The sequence below is a fragment of the Apodemus sylvaticus genome, chromosome 10 (assembly GCF_947179515.1).
Source record: "Apodemus sylvaticus chromosome 10, mApoSyl1.1, whole genome shotgun sequence".
Lineage (NCBI taxonomy): Eukaryota > Metazoa > Chordata > Mammalia > Rodentia > Muridae > Apodemus > Apodemus sylvaticus.
Window position 1 is genome coordinate 3038782 of NC_067481.1, and position 23006 is coordinate 3061787.

At 49.8% G+C, this 23006-nt stretch overlaps 1 protein-coding gene across 6 annotated transcripts in view; it reads right to left on the reverse strand.

The window, feature by feature from the left end:
* Rnf213 (ring finger protein 213) overlaps positions 1–23006 on the reverse strand; it is a 97053-nt gene that overhangs the window by 54219 nt on the left and 19828 nt on the right. For all 6 annotated transcript variants that reach the window (XM_052194816.1, XM_052194817.1, XM_052194818.1 and 3 more), the window contains 16 exons: positions 22520–22731; positions 20036–20322; positions 19363–19622; positions 18185–18382; positions 14870–15092; positions 14430–14485; positions 13479–13632; positions 12489–12650; positions 10615–10704; positions 9134–9256; positions 8068–8248; positions 6006–6179; positions 5520–5669; positions 3333–3916; positions 2004–2169; positions 753–970 (listed from right to left, as the gene is read on the reverse strand). In XM_052194816.1, the coding sequence (XP_052050776.1) occupies positions 753–970; positions 2004–2169; positions 3333–3916; positions 5520–5669; positions 6006–6179; positions 8068–8248; positions 9134–9256; positions 10615–10704; positions 12489–12650; positions 13479–13632; positions 14430–14485; positions 14870–15092; positions 18185–18382; positions 19363–19622; positions 20036–20322; positions 22520–22731 (3238 nt within the window). The remainder of the gene's footprint in view (positions 1–752; positions 971–2003; positions 2170–3332; positions 3917–5519; positions 5670–6005; positions 6180–8067; positions 8249–9133; positions 9257–10614; positions 10705–12488; positions 12651–13478; positions 13633–14429; positions 14486–14869; positions 15093–18184; positions 18383–19362; positions 19623–20035; positions 20323–22519; positions 22732–23006) is intronic.

Sequence of the window (23006 nt, forward strand, 5' to 3'; positions counted from 1 at the left end):
AGGTTGTGAGCCACTACCATGCGGGTGCTGGGACCCAAACTGGGTCCTCTGCGAAAGCCGCAGGGGCTCAGCCATTCTTAAGCCTGGGTGGTAGAATCTTTTGTTTGTTTGTTTGTTTGTTTGTTTGTTTGTTTTTTTGGTTTTGGTTTTTCAAAACAGGGTTTGTCTGTATAGCCCTGGTACCCTGGATGTCCTGGAACTCACTCTGCAGACCAGGCTGGCTTCTAACCCACCTGCCTCTGCCTCCCAAGTGCTAGGATTAAAGGCTGGGTGATAGATTCTTTTTTTTTTTTTTTTTTTTAGATTTGGTTATTTTTGAGACAGCGTTTCTCTGTGTAGCCCTGGCTGTCCTGGAGCTCACTCTGTAGACCAGGCTGGCTTCAAACTCAGAAATCCGCCTGCCTCTGCCTCCCAGAGTGCTGGGATTACAGGCATGCTCCACCACCGCCCAGCTGGGTGGTAGAGTCTTAATGTCCATTTATGACTTCTGAGAAAGGAAAGCTTGTATTATGGGATGTCATTTGCATGTGAGCTTTTAGGAGAAAGTTTGCAAACTTCACTCTCCCATAGGCAAGATTTCACCATGGTTCCTCCTGCCACTCCTCCCACCCAGCATGCCATTTTGTGTATGAATTCCTGACTCAAGAGAGAGTGCACGTTCCCATGTACAATGAGCCTTGCCAAAGCCCTTGGGGTGTGTAATAGCAGTCAGCTATTACACTTAATCCACCTTGGGTCCTGAGCACACTTACCAGCTTATCGGGCAGGTGCGGGTCATTGTCCAGGGCCCTCCAGAGTTCCTGCAGATGATTCATGAACTCATAGAAACCCGCATTTCCATTCATCTTGTACAGCAGAGAAGCATAACCCTGCACAGCATCGTGGAAACAGGCCACACGGTCCACATCAATGTCATTCTCGCCCGCTGAGATGGAGGCCAGGTCCACAAACACCTTGAGCTCATTGATGTCTTGAGAGGAGGGGAACGAGGGAATCAGCACACAACCATGCTGAGTTTTAGGCAGTAATTGTAAGTGAAGCTATAACCGGGACACCAAGCTAACGTCTTGGTTTGACCCACTTCCTGCTTTTGCTAAGAACACTGACCATATATTGAATCTATTGGCTGACTTCAATCTTTACCAGGCAACATATCTCAGGCATTATACTAGGCTCCTTGTGCACAGTATAGCCCTGACTCTACATAACTTCACTTAAACAAATACCAAGGCTCAGCTGGTAAAGACTATGCTGACTATGAGAAAAACTGAGATAACTCTCCACAGGCTTCTGATATGTGTCAAGGTGGAGCCAAAGCCCACAGGAGGAAGCAACAGTGAGAGCGGGAGCCAGGGCAGCCTCCGTGGCAGCAGGAGGCATGTCTTCCACTGGCAGGTTCTAACAGTCTGTCACCTGTCCTCTCTCCTCCTCCTTTCCACCCTTCACTTCCCCACCCCCGCCTCTGGTCTTTCTAATCTAGGTAAGGAAACAAGCTAGCATGCTGTCTGCTGGCTAAACCCTCATGAGTTTGTTACAAAAGACACCCTGTGTAGACAAGAGCTGTGATAACTCCTGGAGGAAAAGGCTAAATGGGGAGTATGGCTCAGTAGTTAAAGCACCGGCTGCTCTTCCAGAAGACCCAAATTCCGTTCCCAGCACCCACACAGGGACTTTTAACCAACTGTAACCTTGCTTCCAGGGGATCTGACACCCTCTTGACCTCCACAGGCACCAGGCACATATGTGGCACACATATATGAAAACAGTTACACACAAAATAATAAAATTAAAAATTAAAAGGCTAAAGGAGGTGGGTTATTTTAAGAAAACAAAAAGACCCTCCGGCTATTCATGGTAAGCAGGGAGTGGCAAAGGAGGCCTGAGCCACCAACTGAGTGAAATATGCCCCCAGGCAATGAGAGAGACACTGCCTCTCTTCCTAAAGAAGGCAAGGAACAACTGGTACCACTGGAGAACCAGGCAAACCCGGGGCTCAGCCATACCTTCCAGGGCCTCATGCAGCCAGCGGACAAGCTCCGTCTGCCGGGCGAGCTCCTCGAGGCAGCGCTGACGAGGCTCACTGATGTCCTGGAGCAGCCTTTTGGCCTTGATGAACTGTGGGCTGATCTGGTCCAGTTTCTCATTACGAAAGTCCTCAAAGAAATCCGCCTGGAAGGTGAAGCTGAGCTTGTACTGGCCCTGGTTAGCCACGGCTAGTCCAGGCAGGCGCAGCCGACCCACAGCCAGAGCAGGGCCATAGGACTTCCTCCTCCTGGTCAACAGCAAACCTGCTCCTTCCACTTCTCGCTCCCCCAGATGCACACCACCCACTGCACCCCAGAGCTTACATGGTCTTTGACATCTGTTCCTCACCATAGCATTACAAGATCTGTCTCTCTCCATCTGTCTCTCTCCCTCCTTCCTCCCTCTCCCCCCTCCCCTATTTGACTTGTCAAGGAACAGCCCCAAAGGCAGCCATGACTATGTGTACCTCTTATTTCAGTACTTATCTGAAGGCAGAAGCCAAGTGGATCTCTACAAGTTCAAGGCCAACTGCCACCCAGCTCTACAGAGTAACAGCCAGGACAGCCAGACTACATACATAGTGAGACCCTGTCACAAAATAGAGACAAAAGCTGGGAAGGACTTGGGAGGCAGAGGCAGGCAGATTTCTGAGTTCAAGGCCAGCCTGGTCTACAGAGTGAGTTCTAGGACAGCCAGGGCTACACAGAGAAACCCTGTCTCGAAAAAACAACAACAACAACAAAATTAGAGACAAAAGCCCTCCATCTCAGCTCTGCTGGGTGATGTGTTGCTGCTGCTGTTGTCTAGAGCAGACGCGATGTACCTGTGACAGAGACCTTCCTGCCTGCCTTCCTTCCTTCTGTACTTCTATGTACCTGCGACAGAGGACCTTCCTGCCTGCCTTCCTTCCTTCTGTACTTCTATGACCTTTTCAAAGAACATGGCAAAGAGGCCATGAACTTTGAAAGAGAGAAGGGAGAGAGAGAAATGAAGGAGTTTGGAAGGGGTAAAATTGAGTGACTATAATGTCAACAATATTAAAGCTGTGGAACATGGCCTCTTCGGAGATTGCCGGTGGGGTGGCCTGGGACCCACCCGCTCAGGAGCTGTCACCTTATGCACGAAGAAAGACGAGACTAAGGCAATGTACAGGTGAGCAAACCCAAGAGCTTTGCTGACTCCAGCTGCGTAAACCCCAACCACACTGCCAAGCCAGACACCTCCCCAACCCAAGCCACAAGTTCCCCCCTGTGCCCCGATCTCTTGGGGAGGCCCTCACCCCTCAGCAGAGCCAGCAAACAACTTACAAAGTTTAACAACTGGTTAAGAACACTGAAGTCACCGGTCACATCCAAAGCTCTTCGGACCTGCAAGATGACCTTAGCAGAGCTAACGGCCTGGTGAAGGGTGTGATATTCTTTGATCTGCCCAATACGCTCTGGGATCCAACTTTTTTGGTCCTGGGGATTCATAGTGCACATGAATTTAAGATCGGCATCCAGTTCATTGTATTTATCTACAAAGTCTCTGAAGACGACATCAACTTCAGCAAAGGTGATCTCTCCTGACTTCAGATTCTCGTAGAGCTTGTAGAATTTGTCATAACAAGGCTTGTACAGGTATTCCAAGACCTCTGGAAGCAAAAACTTCAGCTCTCTGGGGTCCTTATCCAGAGTATTCAGCAACTGTGCCGTCTCATGCCAGAAGTCCTGGAAAATATGGCTGTCTTTCAGGGAGTCTAGCTTGCTTGCCATTTCTCGGATATCGGGGCTCAGGCAGTAATGTGTCTTCCTTTTGAAGGATGAGGAATTGGGGGACTTAATCACGACTTCATTTAGTCTCTTATTGCTGAGGTCTTGAGAGTGGATTGTTTCAAGGTTTCCAAAATCCACTATAGAAACCAGAATTAAAGGGTGGAGGTTAAACCTCTGATCACAGGAGCATTTTTTCACCTACCTGTTCGCGCCGCCCCTCCCCCCACCGCTCCCCCCACCACATGTATGCTGGGATTAAAAGCCTGTGCTACCACCAGTTGGCTTCACTTCACTTCTTTTTTTTTTTTTTCCGAGACAGGGTTTCTCTGTATAGACCTGGCCATCCTGGAACTCACTCTGTAGACGAGGCTGGCCTCAAACTCAGAAATCCGCCTGCCTCTGACTGGGATTAACGGTGTGCGGCACCACTGTCCTTCACTTCACTTCTTAGTGAGGGAAAGGACAAAGTCTGAATAGATATGCATATACAGACTGGCTTTCAACTGATCCTCCTCCTAATCCCAGGATCATGGCCACGCACCAGGGTGGGGAGATTAGCGTTCACTTTTCAGCACTGGGGACAACTCCTGCTGCTCAGAACACTAGACAAGCCCTCTGCTAAGGACCCACAGTCCTGGTTTTTTCTCTAGATGCTTCTCTAAGAAAACAAATACAACCACTAGGGTCATTTCTCTGCAGAACACGGACATCTTTCCTCTCCTCCGCCTTCGCTTTGTCGGTTTTCACAACAAAGAAACTGGGTACACAACTGGGTAAAAAGATCAGTCGGAAAATACGCGCTTTTTCTCATTCCCTTCTAAAAACCACACTAATTATAAAATAGAAATTATATTAAAAATCAGAAACTGGCTGGTCGTGGTAGCACATGCCTTTAATCTTAGGACTCAGGAGGCAGAGGCAGGTGGATTCCTATGAATTTGAGGATAACCTAATTTACATTGCATCCAGTGAGGGCAAACAAATATATGTGTCATACACAAAGGCTCAGTCACCAGGACTGCCCCAGCAGCACCAGAGACAAGCAGGAGCATCATGTAGGAGCAACATGCAGTTCCTAGGGCGGTGACCTACGAGGTGCCCTCTCCTCCTAGCCAAGCACCTAGAACTATAGCAGACATTCCCGGGCTTGTGACTCAGACTGCGGGTCTTCCGTCTCTTCCTCAGCAAAGCTGTGTGTGCCTTAGTCAGGGGAAGTGGGCGGGGATGTACAAGGGAGGAGGCACACAGCACCTGCAGGATAAAGTAAAGCCTGGAGCTCCTGACCAACCTCTCTAGGACGAGGTGCCCCATCTTGGCAGAATCACTACTTCCCATGGTGGGAAACCAACAGATAGTTGTAGCACGAAAAAGTTGGAGGGATGCTTGCAGGCATGGGAGTGAATACAGAATCATACTGATTACCTCTGACAAATGCAAGTGAACTCAGATTAAAAAAAAATTGTGAGCCCCAGAACCCATATAAACCTTGGGTGGGGTGGGCCTGGCAGCCTGGCTGTAATTCCACCCTGGGGAGGCAGGGATGGAGGAATCCTCAGAGCAAACCGGCTGGCAAGGCCAGACACATCAGCCAGCTTTGAATTTGATTAAGAGGCCCTGTCTCAGTGAATATGGCGAAAGAGGGCTCAAGAAAGGTGCCCAGTCTCTACTCCGTCCTCACGGTACCTCCCTCCGCCCTTCACCTGAGGCCCCTCAGTCTTCAGTGCCACTCCTGGGGCCCACCTTGCACGAGGTGTTTCACTCTCCCAAGCTGCCTCAGGAGGCTCTCCACATATCTCTTCTCTCGCTTGAGGAAGCGCAGGTCATCCCTTCTCCTTTCCAGCAAGTCCTTCCCGTCGCAGGCCTTCTCTTGGAATGGCAGCCTCCCTGTGTCTGAAAAGTAACTTGACAGCTCACACAGTCCTGCCAGCCTGCCGCGTACTCACCCTGTTGCCTCTCTCTGAACATGCTCCACCTCAGGTCACCGAGGAGGGGCCAGGAGGACTTCAGCCCAGCCATCTATGAAGATGGAGCAGAGCGGGCTCTACTGCGCCATCCCACTGCTCTCTCATGACGCTCCTCAGGAAAATGAGGCTGCTCGGCTCTCTGGCAAGAGCTGCTGGCAGTTAGAGTCCAGAGCATACCCTGCCCACAAAATGGCATAGCCGCACTTTCTCCCTCTGTCCATGGCTCAGCAGCCGGAAGGCGTTCTCTCGATCTGATACTTACTTAAGTTCCAGATGTCAAGAAACTGACTCTTGTACTCGAGGATCAACTCCAGCTGTCCAACCACGATGCTGCCATCTTCCAGCTCCGCCGCGACCTTCTGGAACACGGACTCGGCAGTGGCCATCAGCTGCCTGCCTTCCTCTGTGATGTTGTCAATGATCTTCTCATTGGCTCCTGATCAGAGGGAGAGTGCACGGGTCAGAGCCGGGAGAACTGACCCTTCAGTTCCCACCAGAGATCCCCGATGACTCTTCCTGCACCAGCAGTGCTCGCCCGCTCCCTCGGGCAGTTCCCAGAGTGACAGCGCTTGATGGGGGCACAGCTACAGGTTCTGCACATCCCGGCCACCATGCTCCCCGTCACTGTGAAACTTACAATCAATTTAGATGACAAGATTTTAAATACTTCTAACTCCTAGAAAATTTCTCTCCTGCTATTGGATTTGTAGTAAAACATCATGCTGCGTTGTGTGTGCTGGCACATATCTTCAAGGCCAGCACTAGGGAGGCAGAGGCAGGCAGATCTCTGGGATTTCAAGGCCAGCCTGGTCTACAAAGAGGAGTTCCAGGACACCAGAGCTGTTACACAGAAAAACCTTATCTCAAATAAATAAATAATTAAAAATTAAATAAATAAAAATGATCTAGTTTATCTGTGTCATCGAAAACCAAGTAGCCTTTTCCACCACTGTAAATCCATTGAACAACTGGGCATGGGGGCACACACGATGAATCCCAGCTCTCTGGAAGTGTAGGCATGTGGATCTCTGTGAGAGTAGTGTCTATGAACAGTCCACACATGCATGCTCTATGGTCCCATAAACTACAGGAGAGAGGCTAAAGAGGAGGGTCCCAGACCCTGGGGACTATGAGTATATTGTGTGTGACACTGCAATTCACCAAACGTGTTGTCAGGCACCCTTCAAACCCCGACTTGACAAAAGCGTGCCAACACTGCCCAGATCATCCATTACAAAGGTCACACCACACGTGCCAGCACAGGGCTGCTGGGAAGCAGTGTGGGAACTGTTTTCTGATGAATCTTTCTAGAAACCCTGTTAAATGAAAACACACAGACATGATACTCTCAAGCTAACAGCAGATACATAGCACCACCTCGGCAGGCACACATTTTTGCCTCACACCTCATAAGCCATGAGGGGCTCTCTGAGCTGTTCAAGATGCGGCAAAATTGAGAATTACAACCCAACCTGGGCTTTTAGTGCCAAACCCAGCTCAGATCTAATCTGAGCAGCCTGCACAAGACACACAGAGACTCCGGGGGAAGGCATGAATAAGACTTGGGATGTGTGTGTCCTGGGAGGATCAGGTGGGAATTGCTGTTCTGTTGGTGAATCAGCACTGCTCTCAAAGTCAGTGTTCTGAAGGTCACCTGGGTTTGTTTAGTGCGTACGCGTGTGTGCATGTGCCCATGTTAAAAGTACACGCATGTGTAGGCAGTCCATAAATAGTGACCAGAGCTTCCGGTGAGCCTGAAGCTTGGCTCATAGCTGGCAAGCCTCAGGGATCCTCTGTCTCCTCCCCTACACACTGGGGCTACTATAGGTGTGGGAGTGCCACAGCCAGCCTCTTATGTAGATGTGGGGGGTCCACGTGCAACCACAGCAGGTACTTCACCTGCTGACCCACTTCCACAGCCCAACTTAGCTCGCGATGCTGGGTGCAGAGCAGTGAGGCATCTGCGATCTGCACTTCATCCCCTTCATCTGGAAACTGAGGCCTTAAGGAGGACTGTCGGGGAGGCAGCAGTGCTCCGTGAGGCGTGCCTTTAGTCATTTTCATTTGGAAGGATGCCCATGCCCGCCGGGTCCCTCCACTCTTCCTGATGCCCATGCCCGCCGGGCCCCTCCACTCTTCCTGATGCCCATGCCCACCGGGTCCCTCCACTCTTCCTGATGCCCATGCCCGTCGGGTCCCTCCACTCTTCCTGATGCCCATGCCCGTCGGGTCCCTCCACTCTTCCTTATCAGCACATGGCGGCAGAATGTCCAGGCCAGGAGGACACCACCGTCGACGAGCTCCCCACAGACACCAGAACTTACCACACAGTTTGAAGAGCTGCCTCACATCTGGCCACTCGAGCAGGTATTTGAAGATCTCGTCCACGTCAAACACAGTCTCGCCATTGTGTACAGGCCATGACTTGGTTATCACAGCAGACAAGAGGGTACCAAATTTCTGCAAATCTTGACAGGAGAGCCCCTCGAGGACACTGGTCTGAGACTATTAAAAAAAAAAAAAAAAAACCAAAAACCAAGTCAAAGAGACATAGTAATGCCTTATTTGTTTTGAAATAAGAGAAACATGAAAACTGAGTATGGTGATACACACCACTAATCCTAGGATTTGGAAGCGGGAGTTGTAGGCTAGATGTATAGAAAACACAAGGCCAAGCCCAGGCTAACGGAGACCTTATCTTAAAAAATAACTTTCTTGCTGGGCAGTGGTGGCACACGCCTGTAATCCCAGCACTTGCGAGGCAGAGGCAGGTGGATTTCTGAGTTTGAGGCCAACCTGGTCTACAGAGTGAGTTCCAGGACAGCCAGGACTACAAAGAGAAACCTTGTCTCGAAAAACCAAAAAAATAATAAAATAAAATAAATAACTTTTCATAAGTTATCCTTGGAGGACTGAATGCAGGTGATGGGCTAGTTACGGAAGAGGATATGAAGCTGTCTGTCTTCCTAGTTCTGAGGTCAGGAAGTCTTTCCAGCTCAGGGCCTGTAGTGGACTTTTCATTTGTGGTGGTGAACACACAGGGGAAGTCTTTCCTGGCAGTGAAAGTGAAGGATCCAATGGAAACCCCACTGGCATTCCCTGGCATTCTGTTCCGACTGCGGACAAGGCCACTGATGTGCACTCTCTAGAGCTGGTTAATTTCACTGGGTGGATCTGTGGTTGTTTTAACTGCAACTTTTTTATAATATATTTTTTTCTTTTTAAAGTTTTCAATAATATTTCAAATCTACTCAAAGTAATTCACAGAGCCTCAAAAGGAAAGCCCACGCTGTGGGGTCTCAGAACAAGCAGGCTTAAGCAGCCCTTCGCAGGCCACATCAGAAACCCCCTGTAAGCCCCCTGTAAACCCATGCTGGGAAGGGCAGCGACCTGGCAGGCAGCGCTCACAGCCTCGATGACACACTTCTCAAAGCTCCTCGCCACGCTGTCATGGAGTCCATCATCACGACACTGATTGCTGCAGAAGAAGGAGATCTGCAAACGGGAAGGCTCCTGCAGACAAGGAGGGAGGCGTGAGGGCTGTGGGTGGTGTGAGGGCTGCCTCACTACTACACCTCAGGGAACACCCAGTGTGCGCACACATACTAAGGGTGTTTACAAGCTATCCAAGGAACGAAAAGGAAATAGTGTCTGTAGCAAGGCATGGTGGCAAGTGCCTGCGGTCCCAGCACTGAGAGGCCACCACAGGAGGAATTGCTGAGAGCAGAAGCCAGGCAGGAATAGAGTGAGATCACTTCAAAACCCAAAGCTTGAAGAGCCCTTTGTCCCACTCTGCAGAAACACAACCTGCCAGCACCAGAACTTGTAAAAATAGGTATATTTTAAAATAGAAGCCATTTTCTTGTACTTCTGTTTGCTTAACATCTGCTTGACAGTTTTGAATAAAATATTCATGTCATATAAAAACTGATTTCAAGAGCTGGAGAGATGGTTCACTGGTTAAGAGCATTGACTGGTCTTCTAGAGGTCCTGAGTTCAATTCCCAGAAACCACATGATGGCTCACAACCAAGAAATAATAATTCTTCAAAGAAAAAAAACCAAAAACTGATTTTCCATGTCAAAAGCCTTCATTCACACTGAATAACAGGGTGTGTGTGTGTGTGTGTGTGTGTGTGTGTGTGTGTTGCTTTGTACTGGCTGGTTTTGTGTGTCAACTTGACACTGGCTAGAGTTATCACAGAGAAAAGAACTTCAGTTGGGGAAATGCCTCCATGAAATCCAGCTGTGGGGCATTTTCTCAATTAGTGATGAAGGGGGCAGGGCCCCTTGTGGGTAGTACCATCCCTGGGCTGGTATCCTGGATTCTGTAAGAGAGCAGGCTGAACAAGCCAGGGAAAGCAAGCCAGTAAGGAACCTATCATGGCCTCTGCATCAGCTCCTGCTTCCTAACATTCTTGAGATCCAGTCCTGACTTCCTTTGGTGATGAACAGCAATGCAGAAGCGTAAGCTGAATAAACCGTTTCCTCCCCAACTTGCTTCTTGGACATGATGTTTGTGCGGGAATAGAAACCCTGACTAAGACACCCTCCATTGAAGCTGTTTCTATTAACCGCCCAGTGCAGTATCTGCAAGAGGACTTCCTTTTATAAAACTAGGATCTCCATCAGGATAAAACCCTGTCCCTAGTCTTCTAAGGACATCACAAAAGAACTCTGATGTTTGTTCTTCTGGGGTCAAAAGACAGTGGCCAAATCAGAAACACATGTCTAAAGTCATGGATGACCCCCTGCCTCACCACCATCAGCCTTGACACTCAAGTGCACTACTCACAACTATTGTGTATATTAGGTGGCTGGCCTCCTCCACAGTTGGTCATCTCCCAGGAAGAGTGCACGGACCTAACGTACCTGCTTGAGCCTCCCTTCCATGTCAGTCAGGAGTGATTCCTTCCAGCCATACTTCTCTGGGAAGTCGATCTCCACCAGCCGTCGCCACACCTACAAAATCAAAGAGTGACATCCACAAGGTAGGAAAGTGAAGTGAACCAACGGCCGGGCGCCGTGCTGCTGATCTGTGGTACCGGGTACATAGGAAATGGAAGCAGAAAAATCACTGAAGTCCAAGAGTTCGAGGCTAACCTGGACATCACAGAAAGACCCTACCGAGAGATTGATGCATGCTATTATAGCAGTATAAAGGGCTAAGAGCACCAGGCCTCAAGAACAATAGGGCCCTCAGCCCCTCACTGTCACAGGTGTCTCTGGTGTGTCAGGGTAACACTTCGACCCATGTGACAGTTCAGGGCCACCACCACCCCCAGCGTGTCACTGCTCTTTGTTTACAAAGGGTCTCCCCCAGTGCTCATCCAGAAAAGTTTCAGACAGGCATACGAGCAGGAAGAGTACAAACTTACACCCACTGAAGTGGAATCACAGAAAGTAATTACAGCTTCTTTGAAAGAACCACATGAAATGGAACCTGTGCGTCCTCGGCGGTCAGCTGTGCACACCGCCCCACAGTTGCCAGACCACGTTGCTCAGGGTGTTGCCGCGCCAGCCTGCTCTAAGTGGCTCTTGGAAACATTTACTTTCAAGGCCAATGGTCAAGCCAGTCTGTGCAGAAATTGTGTGCCAATCCCTCCATTAGTGTTCTTTCGTCCTGGGACTAAAATGTCATCTGCAGCAAGTTCCTGACCTAATGACCTAGCTCCTGCCTTCAACCATCCTGCTGAATCCTGCTGAATGGTTCTTTATAACTGGTGACAAGAGCTGGTTTCTGCTGGGACTTAAGTCACTATTCTTCCATAAAAGAATGTGAACCGCCAGGCGTGACAGCACACACTTTTACTCCTAGCACAGGGGAAGCAGAGGCAGGAGGATCTGTGAGTTCAAGGCAAACCTGGGCTACATGGCAAATACCAGGACAGTTAGGACTTTAAAATGAAAAGAAGAGAAAACAAAAACCTGCCACTAAAAAAACAAATAAAGCCAAAAAAAAATCTTATTTTATTCTTACTTTGTCTACTCTATACATTCAAGTATGGATAAGCCCACCCTACTTATGCACGGATGCAGAATTAGATATTAGAAAACCTCAGTGTATTCTTTTCAAAATGCAGAGTAACTTTTGACTTATATGGTGCTACTGAGATACCTGGGAAAGCCACAAGACTCTACCTGATTCCTGTCCTTGGTCACATCTTACACAAGTGTAAGAACTGGAAAACTAACTAAAACCTAAACTCTAGGCTCTGTGTGTGTGTGTGTGGGGGGGGTGTCCCTAACTTTTCTGTACTTTCCTTTTGCCAGCTCAGGATAATCCTTTCATATTTGTGACTGTCACAATGACTGCAAGCACCATGTAATTCTGAAACACTTCTGGGTGAAGAACCCAGAAACTGCCAACTACACGGCTCAAACCCAAACCCATCTGCAGGCTCATCTGGCTGGTTCTCCACAGAACTTCTTTCTCCCCACTGCCGTTCTTCACTGTCACTCACCTAGCTTACAGCTCCAACATCACCTCCCACATCCCCAGCTTTAAGCAGCATTCCTGACACTGTATCCCCATCACCTCCCTGGAAGGGGACCCAGGCCCAGCCAGGCCCAGCAACACTTCCCATCAGGCCCTGAGTTGTCAAAGTCCCTTCCTTACAGAAGGAATTCCCTGGCTAGAGTTCAGGACATGACCACAGCGCTGAAGTGGCCCTAAAAGATGGCCCCTGTTCCCTGATGTCCACACCTATGCCTTTGGCAGCTTTGCAGCTCCCAGGAAAGCTTACCGCCATCTCATCAGAATAGGTAAGTTGGGCAGAGGCGAAGCCTTTCGAGAGCATGTGGCTTTTAAACATGCTGCGCAGCCAGTTCCTCGTGGTGTTCAGGGCCTCCTGGAGGGTGCTCGTCACCAAGTCTTCATAAGATTTTGCGGCCAGTCCCTCTTCGGTCTGATGTGAACACATGAGAGAGATTACAAAATCTACAGTCACCGTCAATCCTGATGACTTGAGTCTGATCCTAGAACCCGCACGATGGAAGGAGAGAATTGACTCTTAGAAGTAGGCTGGACGTCCAGACCCATGCCATGCTGTGGGCTGTGTCTCTGTCTTTTTCTCATATGTGTACACACACGCAAATGCACATGTGTATACACACACACACAGTATAAATTTTGAAAAGAAAAACTAAGAGGAGCAACATTAAAGTATATACATTTAATTATCTCCCATCAATAAAGTCAGTTGTGTTTGTGAAGAAAGCGTCAGTGAAAAATTCCTCAAGCATTTTCAAATGTAGGCACATAGACTCAGGTGGGCAAGTGATACACAAGAATGAGAGAACACTATGTCAATCGCACAAGGTGAATGAAGGTGACAAGAAGGATCAAGAGCAAAGAGAGGTACGGCAGTCTGAAGTGGCAGACATGGAATGCAGCTCGCTACGGCAAGCACAGAGGACGAGGGGCCAGAGAACTATAAAGAAAGTTCCCAAGGGGACCAAGGAGTGGACCTGTGCTCAGGGGTAGGGTGGCCCCCGGTTTTATGTCAGCAGTGGGGTCCTGCTCTTTAGATTGCCTCTGAACATCAGAAGCCCTGCCTACCTATAGCCTCCCTCTCTCCCTCCAACCCAAGCCCCAGAATTGCCTCCAGCCCAGAGAGAGTTCAGCCAGAGCAGGGTCTCAGCCAACTCCCTCACGGCTGAATCAGCCGGGATTCCCTTTCAAATGGAGGTTACCACACCTCCATCACAGTGTCAAACAAACAAGTCCCACTCACCCCGGGAGGAGTGAGCTTAAACATCGCACAGAGGAGCTCAGCAGACAGGGCAGGAATCTCATAGAAATGCCGGCTAGCTGTGATGTTGCAGACAGTTTCATGGATGGTCAAACACTCTGTCAAGTAGATCTGGAGCAGGCTCTCCCCAAAGATTCTACCCAAAAAAGTACAGAAAAATCACATTGAAATAGTTGAGAAATGAGAAAAGCACGTGGGGGTAGTGGGGTGGTGGTGTAAATTAAAATTTAAAAAAAGAGCAAGTCCTCTGTGTGGGGTGTCTCCTAGCCCTACCCGTGCATGTGTTTGTGCAAGAGGCAAGCAGGGGTTTAACTGCCCAGCATGCCTGACATGCTGGGGTTCAATCCTCAGTTTGCAGGAGGACAAGGGGGCAGGGCTGGAGAAGGGCTCAGTAGTCAAGCACATGTGCTGTACTATTAGAGGACCCACAGTCTGGGTCCCAGCGGGACAACTGTCTGTGAGCGAGCTCCTGGCAGCTGCAGACTTTAGTCACAACAGAAGAAGCTCGGACATCAGCCCTGGTCTCCCCGCTTCCTGACTTCCTGTTCCTCTGCCAGGGCTTCCCAACAGCATGGACTGTAGCCCTCCAACTGTGAGGGAGGACACACCCTTCCTCCAGCTGCCTTTGCTAGGCCCCTGGTCAGAGCCAGGGGAACAGTAAGGAATAAGTTCATGTTTGCCTTCTCCAGTCTGCCTTGCCTCCTGATGGAGGCCCGACACCGATACAGTGAAGGGACACACAGCAAACAGAGCAGGGGCAAACCTTCAGCAGCCAGAGCTGGGCACGCAGCGCTTCATGGCTTGGGAAGCGTGCTGTTGGTTTGCAATCCCCAGGTGAGACAGTGTGTGTGCAGGAAACTGTGGCCAGCAGGGGCAGCCACCATTCCTCCGAGATGTGTGGAAGAGAAGGCCGCCCTGCGCTTCCCTGCTTACCTGTGCTGAAAAATTTCCATAAGGTGCATCAGCATCTTAAAGACTTTCTCGACATCCTAAAACAGTGAGGAGAAGGAAGGATGTAATCTTGACATGGCTGTGTTTAGGGAAACTGAGTGGAGAAAAGGCTTCTGCCTGATTCAAAACAGCTACTCTTCAGCCTCATATTAGTCAAATCAAAATACAAAATTACACTGCTTTCTGTTTTCTGAGCATGCTGACATGTGTGTATGTGTGTGTGTGTGTGTGTGTGTGTATGTGTGTGTGTGTGTGTTCGCCCTGCGCCCCCCCCACACACACGCTTAACTCTCTCTTTTGCTGAGGATGAGAGCCAGGCTCTTGCTCGTTAGGCGAGAACTCTACCATGGAGTGCTCCAGCCCTGTGGCAGCTAACCTGTTCTTACTAAGCCAGCACTTGCCAACCTGTCCCCACAACACACCTCCACATTTTGGTTTAAGATCTTCCCTAGCCCTCGAAGGCGATATGAAATCCCTTGAAAGCAGTCCAGGACCCGAGTGGGCACGTGACTCAGGTATTCTACGGAGTTCTCCAAGTAGGAAGATAAGCTCTCGAGAGGAACCAAGCTGAACCAGGAGCGGAAGAGGTACTCGTCCACAAACAGCAGGTTCATCTTACCCTGCATGAACTGGAGAGCCTGGCCCCTGAGGACAGACAACACAAGGCACAGTGAGATTGCAGCTGACAAGACTGGCACAAAGCAAGACAGGGCAGGAGGCTCGGATTTTAAGGGTTGCAATGCTTCATGGGAAACAAATCCCCTCTAGACCACAAGGGGCTCTCTCTTCATCCTCTATGGAATCAGTGGCAGAACTGGGTGGAGCATCAAGCTCTGTATGGATTCAGTTGGCAGAAGTGACTGGCCCGTCCCTGCCACTGTAACCAGCCTGCAGCAGGCTCTGATCCAACAGCTGTCTGAGCTCTTAGCCCCACACCACCACCACTGGATGGCTACTGTCACCGCACACTGTAAGGTGGTCATGGTCCTCATCTCTGTACACGTTTATACCCACGACTCCACCAGCACCACCACCACCACTCCAGAGGCCAAGGTTCACTATGATGTCACACAGCACAACACACTACTGTTACTTCTAATATCCTGGGAAAGACAGCAACCTCCTCCTCTGGTCAAAGCAGACTGTGCCCTGGGCATCGGGGCAGGGAACATGAGACTTGCTCCAAGCCTACCATAATTCTACTCTCCACTGTGCTCGCTGGCCACCTCCCAGGCAGAGTACAGGTGCTGTTTGTCTCTCTCTGAGCTATGTCCACCCCTGAACAGGGTCTCCCTAAGTATCTGTCTGATTCGTGAGTGAACACATCCTACTCTAGTCAAAGACGGGCGCTGCAAGGCTCAGTGGAGAGACAGCAGATTGTGCTCAGACTCACTTGAGGTCTTAACGTCTGTCCTGTCGGATAAGCTACACTCAGTAACATGAAAAATGGAAGCTGAAAATATGGATCCAAACGCAAGGCAGCTATTGCAGCAGCTGGCGGCAGTGAGGTGCTTTCTAACAGGTTGGGGGAGACTTTGTAAAAATACATGTTCTTCTAAGTTCCTGTTCTACTTAGTGTCACAGACTTCTCAAAAACTTCAAATTCTACCCACACTGCCACAGATAAATGAACTTAAACACACACACACACCACAATAAGGAGACACAGTGGAGCTATTTTTATGAGATGCATACAGTGTTCAGGAAGTAGGCTGGATGAGGGCTTTCCTCAAACTACAGCTGAAACAGTCTCTGAATACTTCCTGCCAGCGCCAGCACTGAGAGATAAATAAACCATTACTGGATGAACAAAAAAGCCCTATTAGCCTGAAGTGCCTCCCCCAAGGAGTGAGGGGGGAAAATGAACCACAACAATAAAATATTTGATGTGACATTACAATGCTATGCACTGTGGTGTTGAAATGTGCCTGCTACTGTGGTACAGAGCACCTGTCTGTCAGGCTAAGTTCCTGGGTTCCCTTTCCAGTATGAGGGAAAGGGAAGGGAGGCGAGGGAGAAAGAAAAAAGGGGAGGGGAGGGGAGGGGAGGGGAGGAGAGGGGAGAGGAGGGGAGGGGAGGGGAGGGGAGGGGAGGGGAGGGGAGGAGAGGAGAGGAGAGGAGAGGAGAGGAGAGGAGAGGAGAGGAGAGGAGAGGAGAGGAGAGGAGAGGAGAGGAGAGGAGAGGAGAGGAGAGGAAAGGAAAGGAGCTATAGATTTGATGCCTTTTCTACGAAATTTCTGTAAGATTTTCTTGTGCCAGAAAGGAGGCACCTGTGTGGACATACACTACCATTTTGTCTACATAGGCCAGCATCAGAGCCTTTCCCCAGCAGCTCAGCTTATCCAAAACAGCAAGGCAGGAGCCAGGGAGAGATGGCGTGGGTGTGAAGATGCTGGCTGTGCAGTTGTGAGGACCCGCATTCAAGTATCTGTAGAAGCCAGACACACAGCATGTGCATTTGTAATCCCAGTGCTGCGTCCTGTGAAGAGTACAGACAGGATAATGCCCAGAAAATCATGGGCTTGTGGTGGGGCCGCTTGGCAAGAATTTAAAAGACATTGGAACAGGACGAGGAAGTAAGCTTCAAGCAGGAATCTCATAATAGGCCAGGACAGAGAAGTAAGCTCAGGCAGGAATCTGACTGAACAAAGAAGTAGGCATCAGACAAGAATTATGACTTTGGGCTAGGACAGGAAAGAAGGCTCAGGTATCTAGGTCATAGCCCTTAGAAACAGGGATCAAGGGACATTGTTTATTGCCTTGCTTGTTCCTTACTATTTGTGTTTATTGTCTTGTTTGTTCCTTAACCTAGATAACCTTATCATTTGCATGTCATTAAAATGGTATAAAAGCAGATTGGGAAAAAGTCAATGTGCCTCAGCCTCAGAACTGGCTAGAGTCATGCTGCAGTGTTGTCTAATTAATTGTCTTTTTCTTTTTAATCCTTGCTCCTGCCCTGGAGAACCTGGTGACTGACTGAGCTGGCTTGGTCAGGCTAGCCACCTGGATATGCACACTGAGAGAAAAACAGAGACACCACATGGAAGAAAGGACCAATACCAGAGGTTATCCTCTGAGCCCCAGAACACACACACACACACACACACACACACACACATGAAATAACTAGGGAGAGAATAGAATCAATACTTATCAAAGCACCTTACTACAAAAACAGCAGAAATGACTCAAGTCACAACAGGGGACTGCTGCAGCAAAGCTAGGGCACCCTTGACAAGGCCGGCATCAACCTCCCGAGAGCACACGACCAACCTAATGCGTAGCAAAATCCTAGATGGTGACAATAGTAGGTTGCAAACAATAAATAGATAATTGGCCGCTTGGCTTGCTTCCAGTGCTCTTTTTGTTTGCTTGTTTTGTTGTTTTCCAAGACAGGATTCTCTGCGTGTCGCTGGCCGCCCTGGAACGCACTCTGTATTCCAGGGTGGCCTTGCACCCAGAGCTCCACCGGCCTCCACCTCCCAAGTGAAGGCGTGCACTGCCACCACAACCACCCGGCTTCACCAGTACTCCTAAAGCACACAAAACACCCGTGTAGTCATTGGCACTGAAATGCGCACAGCCCCGCCTCCGTGCCTGCTGACAGTTAAATTTTTCTTCATAACTATGTTGATGTTAAAGGGCGCTTGTTCTTGCTGTCCTCCGAGACAGGAACAGGCTCAGTGTGCAGCCTGTGGATCTGGGATTGGTGTCAGCAGTGCAGCTCTTCAGCTTACCTAGTGGGTGCTTTGTCCCGAAACTGTGAGAAGAAGATTCCTTCAAGGCCTGCCCAGGTGTCCTCAGGCTGGCTCTTGGAGGTCTTCCTGGGTGGAGACTGCTGCATACAGTAGTGCAGGATAGGTAAGATACCCAGCCAGCGGTCACACCTCTCGTCTATGCACCTGACGCACAGGTGTGTCAAGTATGGACGCCATCTAGAAGGGAATGAAGGAACCAGTGAAGGGAGGATGTCCCAGTGGTCTGGGACCACCACCCTCTGAGCCCAAGGGACATTGCATGGCTGGACAGGGTCCACACCAGGAGTTGGTTCTGTCATAAAAGAAACACAGGGTATTCCAGCCCCACTTGTAAAGCAACCCTCGATGAATCCCAGAGCAGATCCTACCAGAGCAGATCCTATGAGAACCCTCTCCTTCTGCACTGCAGAGCTGAAGGAATGTCTAAACCACAGGAAGCCAAGCTAGAGCTGCCCAGGGAAGGCTGCCTGATGGGACTTTCAAGTCCTATCAAACCAGCCTCAAGCGATGCTGTGAAAGCCCAAGCCAGGATCACTGTGCTCACGGAGGTCGCCTCCAAATCTGCTGTGACCCAGCAGGGATAACAAGCTTCCTAACCCAAGTGGCCCAGGGAGAGCTGCAAGAAACACATCCCGAGGCTCCGTGGATGCTGAGACACGCGTGCAGGCACGGAAAGCTGGTCTCGTACTCCATGTACCCCTTTACTGAGACGCCCAGTCTGGCTTCAGATTCATAGGCTCAAAGGATTCCCCCACCGCAGCCGGCCAGACACCCGGGATTGCAGACCCGGGACTGCAGCACTACCCAATGTTCGATGAGCAGGCGTGCAGTTCACAGCCAAAGCCTAGCACTCAGCAAGCTTAGCGCAGACATCTCAAGTCCAAGCGAGCAACTGGGGCTATGGAGTGAGGCTCTATCACAAAAAGTAAGGAGAGCTGGAGCTGGAGAGAAGGCTCCACAGCTAAGAGCATCGTTTCTCCTGCAGTGGACCCAAGTTTAGTTCCCAGTATCCACACAGTGGCTCAGGCTGTCTGTAACTCCATTTCCAGGAGATCCAACACCTTCCAGCCTCCGTGGGCACCAGGCATGCACATGGGCACAAACATACATGCAGCTGAAACACCCAGACACGTAAATTAAGAAATAACAGGAAATACCTTTGAGGCGTGCTGAGGACAGGGCTCAGGTCCCTATGGAGGGCTTCTGGCGAGTCAGTGCTCGGAATGAGGATATAGCACAATGCATCCAGGTCATTTTTGGGTACAGTAAAGTCAACTGCTTCCAACATGAAGAGGATGCTGAGGCCCAGCACCAGCTTACTCCTCACAGGGCAGCTGGCAGGAAGAGACTCCCCACTCTTCCTCACCAGGAACGGGGCCATCTGCTTTTTCACGTGCTCCCACAGATTCATCCTCACCTGGTCCCAGGAGGGAAAGATGTGTGAGCATGCAGGTAACCTCCAGGGACCGTGACACCAGAGCACGGAGCACTGCCGAGGAGCACATGCCTCTCCCCTGCTGCGCCACTGAAGCACACAGTTGCTCAGTCCCAGCCCTGCAGGGTGGGGATGTGGGGAGGTGGCATCCTAGAGACAGCCACACCACAGGGAGGGTAGGTAAGGTGAAATGAGGAGCCCGCCCTTTCTGAGAGATCAGGACAAATCCTGGAGGAGGTGCACAGAGGAACCCCTTGAAGAGGAGGAGGGCATGAAGTCATCCTGCCCATAAACGGTACTTGGCCCACTCAGTGCAGGGGTCATGCAGCCTCTAGATGGTCAAGGGACACGGCCGGTCCACTCCAGAGCTGCTGGTAACAGTGGGAAGTGGGTACCTCCTTCTCCTCATATTGCAGAGAAGACCATTTCCTCGCACGGCCGTCGTGAATCATGGGCTCTCGGATGACCGAGTAAAACTGGCGGAACTGGGTCATGAAGCTCTGCAGGTTGATGACACTCCAGGGCTGTAGCACGCTGAAGATGCGGTCCAGCATGACCACAGCAGCCTGCTTCTTCCCTTTCACCAGTTCCTTTCTCGTGCTATCGGTGAAAAAGCGGTTCACGGTTTGTTGGATCCGTCCAGGAGGCTTCATGCAGATTATGTCATCATACTGATGCCAGTCTGAGGGGATAGAAAGACCTCATATGGGTGCTGGGGTTGGCCTGGTGCCGCAATGCATTCAAATGATAAATTCTGGACTGATAGATGTGTTTGCCAATGGGGAATTCTCATGCAAACCAGCTTTTGCAGTGTAAACCTTGCTTTCTACGTTAATTGGTAAATAAAAAATTAAAGCCTGTGATTTAGCAGTAGAGAGAGGTGGCCAGATTTCCTGGGAGGGAGCTAGGAACTCTGGAGAGAAGAAAGAAGAAGGGCGTTATCACTGGGAGACATAAAGAGAGACGAGGAACTATGGGCCTGGAGGGTATGGGTAGCCACCTCTCTTGATGGAGCTAGGTGGTCAGGTTAACTTAGATGACTTACTTGAGAGTCTGCCCAGCTAAGGTCTCAGCGCTGAAGTATTAAAAGGTCTCTGTGTAGTTATTTGGAGAACTAGCTGGTTAAGGAATAACTATGGCCGTATTAATTCCCAGCACTAATTAATATATGCAGAATATTGCATTCATCTTCATTCACAAGTGAGCTGCAAATCCCTGAGGCCTGGCCTCCCCCAGAAGGGAGAGTGCATGAGAACAGCTGGAGGCAGGGAGAAGGGAAAACTCAGCTCACTATCAGGAAGCACAGGAATGTACCTATTCAGCCCAAATCAGCAATGGGAACCCTGGGCAGGGCGTATAGCTAGCTCACTGCTAGAGTGGCTGCTTTAGCACTATAAAGTCCTGGATCCCCTGCACCGTATAAACATGGAGGACAGAAGCCCACTAGCAATCCAAGTGACTGACAGGTGCAGCCAAAGGACCAGAAACTTAGGGTCCTCTTTGATTATACAGCCATGGCCAATCTAAAAAAAATAAAACCAGCTGACTGGTGGCTCAGCAGTTAAGGGCATTGGCTGCACCCACGTGATGGCTCACAGCAGCCTGCATGTCCAGGCCTAGGGGATCTGATGCCCTCTTCTGGCTTCTGCGCACGCACGTGAGGCACACACACCTACATGTACATGTGAAGAGCTAGAACAACCCAAGACTTCCTCAGAGGCCCCAGTGAGAGGACAGAGGAAAGTTTAGTTTTGTGTCCTTGTCCAGAGGTGAATGTGGCAGAGCCATTCCAGGGCTGAGCCGGTGGCTCCAGAGAAGTTTCAGGGGCCCCAAGTCTTCAAGCAGCTGTGTCTGAGGAATACTGCGTTCTCATTACCAACACTGTCTGATTAACACTCTGCTGACCTTGGCCATGTCCCCTCCCTGCCCCCCATAATACATAAGCACTCACACACACATATACATAAAATGAAAACAATCCATCTTGCAAAAAATAAATGTAAAACAAAAATTTAAAGACCAGCCTAGATAACATAATCAAATCTTGTCTTTAAAAAGCAATTATGGGGCCGGGCGGTGGTGGCGCACGCCTGTAATCCCAGCACTCTGGGAGGCAGAGGCAGGTGTATTTCTGAGTTCGAGACTAGCCTGGTCTACAGAGTAAATTCCAGGACAGCCAGAGCTATACAGAGAAACCCTGTCTCCAAAAAAAACAAAAAAACAAAACAACAACAACAAAAAAAAAGAGCACTGACCTGACTGCTCTTCCAAAGGTCCTGAGTTCAAATCTCAGCAACCACATGATGTCTCACAACTATCCATTATGGGATCTGATGCCCTCTCCTGGTCTGTCTGAAAATACCTACAGTGTACTCAAATACATAAATCTTAAAAAAAAAATTTTTTTTTTTAAAATTATGGGATCTGTGGAGACAACTCAGTTGATAAAGGTACCTGCTGTCACACCTAATAAATTGTCCTCTGACCACAAGCATGGCCTGGCTTCTTGTGGTGTAAACACACACACACACACACACACACACACACACACTCCATCCCAAGTGCTGCTTTATCAATTCCAACAATGCACCGAGTAGTAAAATAACTCAAGACTCTGGCCTCTGACAGAAGGGACAAGACACGGATGTGGCACATGGCTGGGCAATTCCTCCACGGTTCTGTGGCCCGAGAAAGGAGGACACGGGGCTGTGAGGCTGAAGAGGCTGCGAGCAGCAGAACACAGGGACCTTCTGAAAGCCCCAGCCAAAGGAAGCAGCATCAAGATGAAGGGACACCAGAGGAAGCAGAGGACCCCAGCCCTGACGTCTGCTCCCCCAGCAGCCAGGGAGCCAACCCGCTCGGGGGTCGAGACGGCTTACCTCCACTGCCCAGGCAGGCAGAGGCAACCTGCAGACAACGGTTCACGTGCTCCCCTTTCTTCTCTGCCTGTTCATAGATGAACTCATATTCCACGGTAACCTTGCTACCGCCACCACGGTGAATGACATACTTATAAGGGATGGGTTTGTCTAAGCTCTGTCTGGGAATGTCCATTTTGCCCTCGATAAGAAACCCAAGGTCATGCAGGTCTCTGTGGAGGAACATAATACAGCCATTTACCAGAGAACATGCCACGATAGCCAAGCCCAGGACTATAGTGGTTTTAAGGGCATTTCCAGCCAGAACCCAGAAAGAAATGCATGCTGGAGAAGGAATCTGAAACATTCATTTTCAACCCAGGCAGTGGTGGCTCACACCTTTAATCTCAGCATTCACGACGCAGATGCAGGCCATCTGCAGTTCGTGGCCAGCCTGGTCTACAGAGTGAGTTCCAGGACAGCTACACAGAAAAAACGCTGTCTAAAA